The 10,106-nt window shown below is 36.7% G+C and overlaps 1 protein-coding gene across 1 annotated transcript in view; it reads right to left on the bottom strand.

Annotated features, from left to right (window-relative positions):
- Positions 1–10,106, bottom strand: part of LOC107081866 (glutamate receptor 4) — a 119,732-nt gene that overhangs the window by 52,306 nt on the left and 57,320 nt on the right. The window contains exon 8 of the mRNA XM_015370205.1: positions 2,854–3,060. Coding sequence (XP_015225691.1) covers positions 2,854–3,060 — 207 coding nt within the window. The remainder of the gene's footprint in view (positions 1–2,853; positions 3,061–10,106) is intronic.

Below are 10,106 nucleotides of genomic sequence, written 5' to 3'. Positions count from 1 at the left end.
TTAAAAGACTTGATTAATGTGAGCTACTTTCTTTCTTCTTCATATATAAATGAGGGACAGGTCAGAAATGAGTTCCTGTTTTAGTAAGAAAAAATTAAATAAAATAGATTTAACAACAACTAGGTATTCAAATATGATAAATAAGATGTTCTGGTTTTCTTGCTATGGAACTGAATGAAGCATACTAAAAATGATTCTAAGAAAACTAAATGTTTCAGTGGAGGTAAAATATAGGCTTTTATTTTTGGGTTCATATATTTGTGTTTCTTGCTCCAAAGGATTCAGCTCCTCTGGTGTCATAAATCTCAGCGCACATCAAGGATCTAACTATGGTGTTCGCTCTCACATCAACTGTCAGGAGCACCAAGATTTATATCCTAAGGTTTTAACAGGACAAACCTCTTTTTAAATGCTGAGTCAGGATGTTCCCGGGTGTGACCTACATGTGTTAGTTTAGGCCATTTTAAATTAAATTACATTTCGCATTTATTCCATAATAGAGATCCCATTTTAATTACATTTTATATTGCATTTTAAAAATTTTATTTAAGTTTGATTTTTTTGGTTATGTTATATGTTTTCAGTATTTTTCAAATTAATGTCAATAAACGAACCACAACATCCTTTTTTATCCCATGATATTATAGACATAAGGAGAACTGATTTAAAGTAGTATGACTGAATAGATGCACACAAAGAGTTTTTAATTTATTTATTTTTAATCTGTGACCTTTTAAAAGATGTTCCTGCTTTAAAACACACTAAAGTGTCAACAAATAAACTAAAACTCCTTCATGATTTCTCACATCCCTGCATCTGTTCTAATGAACCGCAGAAACACGCCTCATCAAATGTCGCCTCTTTAACGAGCTTCAACAAGCTCCACACCTCCGCTTCTCCTCTTTAACCCCGTCAAAAGTTAGACCATAACCCTGCATACATTTCTCTCCTCTACCTGCCAGCTTTAATAACTCCAGTTTATAATTTAATTACCGAAAAGCTGAAAAATATAAAAAACACATGACTACACAGCCTCTTATATCTGACCAGCAAGAGATGATAACTTAATATGTAAACACAGCAAATGACACAATACTACATTTTGTGCAATATTTTTCTTTAACCAGGATAAAGCACCTTTTAGTGTCATGACACGTGAAAGACTAGCTTTGATCCAGTCCTGAATGAACCCTGAATAAGGTTCTTTGTAGTTTAAACAGGATTGTATGAAGCAGAGTTTGTTAATTAATGTTTAGCTTCATTACAGTGATCTAAGGGACCTAAACTATGCTACAAACATAGACTCAAATACTTAAAACAGAATATTTATACCATTTACAAAGTATTATTGCAGAGCAGACCAAGACATAACAGACTGCTGAAACGTTGATTTTGGTAACTCTGAAAATATGATGACAAAATTAAGACAGTACATTTTCAGCCCTTGTGTCTCTTTCTTGCTCAGAACACCTCCGATGTTCCCTGGAGGCATCCTGATCGCTTCCAAGGCCGAGTCCAGGCACCGACATGGTGGATGCTAAGTTCAGCTGCTTTATGTACAAGAAGCCGCTTCTTGCAGTAACAATCCACATCTGAGGACCATGGAGGAAGGTTGGTGGCTGGTAAACAGGGAGCTTTGTTTTAGGGCTCAGCTTAGAAAATACTGGCTCCATGTAACCGCCGGCTGCAGAAGAACTAATCCATCTACACACCGGCTTCCTCTTTTAAACTCAAAGATTTTCTTTTCATACTTTAAGGTAAAGTGGCTGACCCTCATTCACCTTCTAATTCCTGGGAGATCTTCCTTTTCTTTTGCTTGGTTCTTCTTGGTGAGCTTACTCACTTCTAATGTTTGTGTCCAATAAGCCTCATTTTAAGTGGCCAATCGGATAAAGTGTAGTTTAAACATCTTCTTTTACTAAGTTTGTGTCTCTGAGAAATGCATCCACACCATAAACAGAGGTGGTTGTGCTCAGACTTTTAATAGGCGTGAAGAGCCAGTAGGATGGTCATGCACATGTGCAGTTACTAAAAAAAAAATGTTACAATGTTCATATCTAAATCCAATAAACCTTCAATGTTCACCCTAAACAAACTGCAAAAAGAAAACCTGACAAAGTATGAAACTCATTCTTTAAATGACTTACTATTCAAATAAAAATACTCAATTCACCCTTTTGTAAGTACAGTTATAGTCCAATCTCATTTAACAGACCTACAGAATAAATCAATCTTTCAATGGTTAATGGGAAACAAATAAAAACCTGATTTACAGAAAGTAAAAAACATATCCATATATTTCTAAGACTTTGAGTATCCATGGAATCACAGTGATGACCATTATCCAAACCTGTAGGGAACATGGAACTGTGAAGAACTTTCCCAGAATTGGTTAGACTAGCAAAATAATCCAAGGGTTCCTGGACAAATCCTTCAGGAGGTCAAAGATAAATCCAGAACAATATCTAATGCACGCATTGTAAGCAGCGTTTGCTGCAAAGGTTGGAACCATCAGGCATAAGGTTTGGAAATAATCTTTTCCCAGTGGGCCAGGTGGATTTCCATAGATCTTTTCCCATAAATGAAATCATCATAAACAGCTGTCTATAACTTACTAATGTTATCTTTGTCTGATATAAAAGAAAGCACTAAAGAGTGTGAAAGTAAAACCAGATACCATACTTTTTGTACTTCTAGGATGTTTCACCTGAACTGCTCAACATAGACCGACAGTGGGGAAATACACAAACATCCAAAGAAGCAGCCACAACGCCAAAGAAAAGTTTCCCTCCTTCACCCTCCAGAGCAAGATAAAAGCTACATCAAAGAGTAAATAATAAAAGTGTCACCTACCCCGTACACCAGCTCCCCAACCATGCCATTCCAGATCTTCGTCTCTGGGTCCCTGGCGCCGTACTTTCCATCCGGGACTATGGAAATCTTGTACTTGATCCCGATGTGTTTGGCGATCTCTGAGGCCAGGTCCACGCAGTAACCCTCGTATTGGTCATTTCCTTCGTACATCTCCCAGTTCTTCTTTAGCATCACATAGGGACCTTCCTACATGACCAGTGAAACCACAAAGTCAGACAGACCGATGGGGCCCACAGGGTTTGTACTGACACACTGGCAGTCACAGAAAAATATTGGTTTTCTCCAGCTGAAAGACTGTTTTTCATTTATTCTAGCAGTGTTGTAAAGCAATGATCCAAGTATGCATTTTTCTTTTTGAATCTCGGTACCGTTAACTTCCTGTCATTCCACAAATAGCCTGAAGGCGGCAGCAACAGGTCCCAGGAATACCAAATCCGGGAGGGGAATGCCATATCAGGCAGGGGGCTCCGCCATTTTTACAATACATATTGGAAGAACACATCGGAAGTTGAGGATTGTTTGGCCTGAATTTTTAAAATCTTTTTGGTTAAATTGTAATATTTTAAAACTCAATTTGAATTTTAATTTAAGAATCTTTTTTATGTATTTTAATGATCCCTGTCTGCTGCTTGTCGAGTAGTTTAAACACCAATATTTCTTCACTTGATTGTCTACAATTTTACCAATAGATTTGTCAAAGCAAAAATAAAACAAAGAAAAATAAAACTTCACAATGGAAGTTTTGCAGGAAACCTAAACTCAAACCTATCATTGGTGAACAAGACACATAAACATAAAGTGAATTTATAGAGACATCATTAAATTTTCTGTTTGGACTGATTTTGGTACCAAATAATGATTATAGAAATGGCGGCTCACAGCTTCTGCACTGCAGCACTGTTGGATTCTGCAGGATGATGACTTCCAAAATGTTCAAATATGTCTAATTTTATTTTCAAAAAGATGTTTTTTTTTAAATATGGTCATATAAAAAATGTAAAGCACACATCAGTCAATTAAAAGCTTAGAGTTTAAACACAGCACAACAGATATTTAAGTGAAAACATGGAGATATAACATTATGGCATGAGGGTGTAGGTTGACGAGAAAAATCCACGGATCACAGACCACAGTAAGAATTTAATCCTTGCAAAACATTAAAATATGAATTCTGATAATACACAAAATAATTGAAAATTACATAAAGTCCATAACAGCAAATGCAGTATAGCTGACAATAAGATGCTATAGTTTGAATATTTCACTTGCAGCACAATCAGTTACAATCTTAAAAAACATTTTCATGATTTTCTGTTATAAAACACAAAAAAACAAAGTAGTCCATAACCACAAGGTAAAATTATTATGAATTATAATTTGACAAAATAGATCCTCCCACCAGAACAGTTGATCTCTGTGGCTGCTTTTCTGTTTAAGGACCACCTTTTCCAGCCAGTCAGTTTAGGCAGACCTCTATGTCTCGGTAGGTCTGCAGTTGTTCTATCTTCTTTCCATATTCAGACGATGGACCTAACAGAGCTCTAGGAGATTTTTAAAACTTGGAATATTGTTTTAGACTCAAACCCTGCTTTAAGCTTATTTATAATTTCCTACTACATCTGTGTGCTTTTTTGTTTAGTCCTCTGTTTGTACTCAGATGTCTAACAAATTTGAAACAGAACATTTAAGGATAAATTACACTGAGCTGGACACTTAAGACTGGAGACCCTTTCTAAGGGAAACAGTGAATTCTATTCACTGTTTAGGTAATTTTTGTGCGTATTTGATTGGACTTCTATTTCAACAATGCCAGACAGACTTCTGACCAATACACACTAATCTCATTGCACCAACAGGAAAACAAATTATAAAAACATCATTTTTTCAAAGCAATTAACTAATAAGGGACCAGAAAATATGCATTATATGTGCTAGTGTCTACGGAGCAAACTTAATCTCTCTGAGAATCCTATTTTTGTCTTTACTAAGGCTCTGGGCCCATATGAGTTAATGGTTGCTTCCCTCTAGTCATCACTTCCACAATGTTATTTTGCAGCTTTTAACATTAATGATGCTTCTGCTATTTGCAAACTTTTGCACATATTATTTTATTTTACCATTATTTCTGTGTTTGCAAACATGCATTTGCAACATGATTCACTTTTTTTTCTGTGATTACAACATCTCTACTACGGAAGAGCATTAGGGTCACTGAAAAAAAAAAGTGAACTGATTTTTAAACTTTATTTCAGTTTAATATGGGGAAAAAAGTCAGAATTCTGACTTTTTTCTCAGAATTCTAACAGCTAATAAACATGATAGCATCAAGCCATAGCCGTGTCTGTTTTAGAGACTAGCTCTCTTGTTTTAATGACCTTCTGCTCCTCTATTAATGAAGGGACCCCTCTGGCACGTAAAAAGTTGCCTAATTCTGTCATTTTCCGCCAATGTGTCATTGGCCACCTCAAACAATTCACATCTTTGTCAGTGAAGCTGAGTGCTCCCACATCTCTTCCTTCATGGTGTCCATCTACATTAAGATCCACAATTCTGAGATTAAAGTCAGAATTGAGAAAAAAGTCAGATTTCTGAGAAAGAAAGTCAGAATTCTGACTTTTTTCCCCATGTTAAACTGAAATTTTTTAAAAAATTCAGTGACCCTAATCCTCTTCCGTACTCTTCAGTGCTTATTTTTCTTTTGTATGTCTAAGTTTTAGTCCATTTTTTTCTCTTGCTAACCCAAATTTGGTGTTTTATTAAAGTCTTATATTTTAAGTATATTTACATATTTACAGCACGTCTGCATCTCTTAGCCACTGTATTAATGGCCCGTTTACAAATGCTTTATAACAATGTAAGGTTATGATTTTTGGGGGTTTCAGTGTTTCACACAAGGACACTTCACCGTGTGGACAGAAGGAGCCCAGGGTCGAACTACAAACCATGTAATTACTGAGCGGCTTAGTCTACTTCCTGAGGCAGGAAGCATCATGCCGGGCTTAATTTAGATCTTTGTTACAGGTGTGATGGCAAAATTAACCCCCCTCTGGTTGACAGGGATCTTTCATGAACCAGTAAAGGCAACTTGTTTATTATCCTTATTTTTCCATTTTAAATACATTCATTTATTAACATCCAAGAACAGGAGCTGGAGGAAAGAAGACTGGTTTTCTGTTTTAGCTGCAGCAATCTACAGTGAGCTTAGAGAGCAATGTTGATGAAGGACGTTTACCTCATAAAAAATGGTAAATATTTGGCTTTACCAAAGTCCACAACACACAGAAACAGAATATATAGGTGTGTTTATGAGGTTTAAATTATGCATTGATGGTCTGATAAACATAACTGTATGAAAATTAATCTTATACTTGACAGTACAAGGAGCTACAAGGCAAATGGAAAAATCTGGAGGCTTCATGAAAAACCTTTACCCTCCATCCTGTATGTATCCAACTTATCAATGCAAAACAGACGATACAATAAAACTGATATAGTTTCATGTATCTAAGGTAATTTGATAATAGGAGAAACATATACAGGACAGAGAAAATCGGTTTTTGATTCTAAAAATGATCAGCTGTTATACTCAGTCTAGGTCTGCAGTTGCCTCTTTGACAAAAAAGGAAAAAATCTAGATGTTATGGAAATAATTTTTCTCAAAAATGTGAAAGAAACAAACAGGGATCCAGAACCCAACAATCACATCCTATAAAATTAGCTCGCCTTTGACCTTAGGGTCCAACTGCCCTAAATTTTTCTAGATGTTTCGCTGCTTTACCACATCTAATATAGATAATTGTCATCCAGCAAAAAAAGAAGAACCTTCATTTGCAGGTGGTCAAGAAATAATCAAATATGGAAAAAAACATAAAATATAGACATCAGGTGTAAGTATCCTAACTTAATATCACACTGTCGTACTTACACATCATATACACAAAGTACAGGTAAAGGGGCTGCATCATTTATAGATTAGTATTTGTGGCTCAGAATGAATGTTTTACAAAATGCACCTTTACTCTTTGAATCTTGATCCTGGTGCAAACATATTTGAGAGCTTATGTTAGTTTGTTCTTAAAATTACCAGATCCTCCCCAAAACTTAACAGACAGCACAAGATAATTTCCCACATTTTCATCCGTTGTTTCACAGCAGAACAACCTCAATTCTTTGTCACGTTAAAAGTCCAATGTCTTGTCAGAACAGCATACGCTGTCAGATCGGCATTCACTTAGGTTTCTATCTAACCTAAATGAATACTGAGTCACAATTTAAAACATAAAAACCAAAGTTTTCTACGATTTTAAACATGAAAACAAAATCTGACCTAATTTAAATTCCCCCACACACTTTTTGTACTACTAAAGTAATTTATTTAAAATTAACATTGACTAATATGGTTTTAGCTATATTGGCTTCTTCTCTCAACATCCTGGAAACTTCAGTCATGTCTCACTGTTTCTACATCCAAGAAATAATAGTATAATCAGAGCAAATTTTTCTTTTTTAAAAGTTAAAATAAACGTGTTTTTGCTAGTCGGTACAGTGCTGCTGAAATTCAATGTGGGAATAATTCTCTGCTGCGCATGTGCGCACATGCGTATTAGAACAATATGTGCCAATCTGACAGCGTATGTGTCAGGATCCCAGTTTTTGTGTTCGTCTGTTTGTCTTGTCTTTTGTGTTTCTCCCTTCCACCACCAGGAGGCGCCTGGCTCCGGTTCGCCTCCTCACACACCTGCAAGCTGTTGCCTCATCACCGGACTGCTCTTAACCTGCTGGTTGCCACTACTTCGACGCCAGAGTGTTTGCCAGTTTGGGGTACTCTAGCCAAGCCTTGTTATTCTGAGTCTAATCTGAGTTTTTGCATTTTGAGTTTTTGTCCTCTAGCCAAGCTGAGATCACATTGAGTTTTACTGAGCGCTTGTTTCTCCCTGAGTCTCAACTTTGTTTGTTCTTTGCCTTTCGGCAGGAAGTCTTCCTGCAAACTGGACCTTTTCGGATCGCCTTCTCCCAAGTAAGATCAGCTGAGTCTTACACTGAGCGACGGATTCCAAACAGGAGGTTTGGATCCAGCCACCTTTGATCACACTGAGATCACTCTCTGAGTAAGGAAGTCATCTTCACCACGACCCGTTCAAATACCACAGGAAAACTAAGCTGCAACCAGCGGCTGCATCATTCCAATCCATTCGAGTTCTGGGTAAACCCTGTTCCGCCCTCCACCCAATCAAACAAACCCTGGAAGACCAACACACAGACTGGAGTCTACGTGTCTCTTCTTCTCTGGAAACGTGAGTGGCAACACTGGAAAAAATCGAAATCTAGATAAGTCAGTTTTTCCTAAAATAAGTGAATTTGTTCTTGAATTGAGGAGGTAAAAGAGACATTTGCCAATGGAAAAAGACTATTTACACTTAAAATAAGAAAACACAATTGCATTGACTTATTTCAAGTGCCTTTTATCTAAATATCTAATTTTAAAAGTAAAAATACTAATTCCATTGGCAAATGATCTCATTTACCTACTCAAATTAAGGTTAAATACACTTAATTTAAGAACTTTTTACTTATTTCTGGGTCGTTTTCCAGTGAACAAATCCTCTCCTTCAAGATTAACAACTCCAATTCCCCACTGAGCCTGAATCTAACAGTCTGTCTTCCCCTCGTCTTCCAGTTTCCCGGCCGAGCAGAGTTCGGAGGAACTTTGCACCGAACTCAAAATACTCTTCGATAAAACCTGTTGAAACCTTTCCTCTGCGTCTCTCTGTTTGGCTTCCCTGCATGTGGGTCCGAGCTTTAGATAAAATCATGACAGTATGCTGTGCTGACAGAACACAGTTGAGGAAACTGCACATCTTTATGTTTATGATGTCAGAACAGAAGAAAACTTTTATTTATTTTTTTCGTAGTAAAATTACCAAAAAACATTTGGGACGTACGCAGTGATGTACCCTTTACTGCAGCATCTTCCATTTATCTCCTTCTTTGTCATTTTGTGAGGTGGAAGTTAAACCTGGGTTCTCATCCTGACTAGTGCAACTCAGATACAATTGTTTTTAAATTGCTTAATTGTCTCTCAGACAGTAGAGATGTCAATGTTTAGAGCCAAGTAGCAGATTTCTTGTATGACTGACTCATTGAGATCAACACATATATTCTCTTGTTCAAGTCATTTTAAAGGGTCACATAAAGACTCAGATCAAAAAGCATGCAAAACAGCTTAAAACTTATAAAACTTAATGCAAAAGGAGGCAAAAATGTCTCCTTTCGCATAAAGGTTCAACAGACAATGAAAAGAAGAATATCCATGTAGTTTTATTTTGACAGATTGATGATGCGTGAACAGCACATTACTATGAACCCGCTGAAGGTAAAACAAAGTGCAGGAGAAACATGACTAAGCAGAAAAAAAGGATACAGATTTAAGGCTAAGGTGACAAATGAGCCGCAGTCAGAGTGGATGACTTATTACCAAAAACAAGCTCAGCTCGACTCGAACACTAAAAGCCATCGCAGGCGGCTGCGTCTCTCCACACTGTGACCAGTTCTACATCATTAGACTCGCCTCTCCTCAGAGAGTCATCTAAATGTAAGCCTCGCATGCTTTTCTCTGCTCATGTTTCCAAACAAATTACTTTTGTCATGGAAGGCAGCATGTTGCATATTGAGAGAGAGAGCAATTTATTCCAGAGACGTGTTTGGCTGACATTGCCCCTGGGCCACGGAAAGGTAAACCAAAGACTCCGCAGTGAGAAGGAGAATGAAAATACTTGGCAGAGCCTGCGGCAGAACTAAATTTTACCGCCCAACATAACAATGTCGCATCATATTGGTGTTGGGTCCAAATAGTGTGTGTTCAGAAGTAAATGCTTCAATGCTTTCATAAGAACGTTTCTAAGATTAGTGCGGTCAGACTTCACTGTATTTCCATTCAAATGAATTAAATGTTCTAATAAATGTCCTCTTCATTAGAATAGAATAGAATAGAATAGAATAGAATAGAATAGAATAGAAAATCCCTGTATTTTCCCACAATGGGGAAAAATTCTGATGTTTACATAAGCAAAAAGATTGTAGAAAAAAAGATAAAAGATAAAAAGGAAAACATTCTGAAGGTCTTTTTGTTTTTAGCCTTTTTTTTTCTCATCACTCATTTTTAATCTAGGTTTTTGGGTTGACAATGACGTATAAATGTGCAGTCAATCCACACTATATATTGAAAAACTCAT

The sequence above is a fragment of the Cyprinodon variegatus genome, unplaced genomic scaffold (genome assembly GCF_000732505.1).
Source record: "Cyprinodon variegatus isolate N-32 unplaced genomic scaffold, C_variegatus-1.0 Scaffold43, whole genome shotgun sequence".
Taxonomy (NCBI): domain Eukaryota; kingdom Metazoa; phylum Chordata; class Actinopteri; order Cyprinodontiformes; family Cyprinodontidae; genus Cyprinodon; species Cyprinodon variegatus.
The sequence above is the reverse complement of the archived record's forward strand: the minus strand, read 5'-3'. Positions and strand labels throughout refer to the sequence as shown.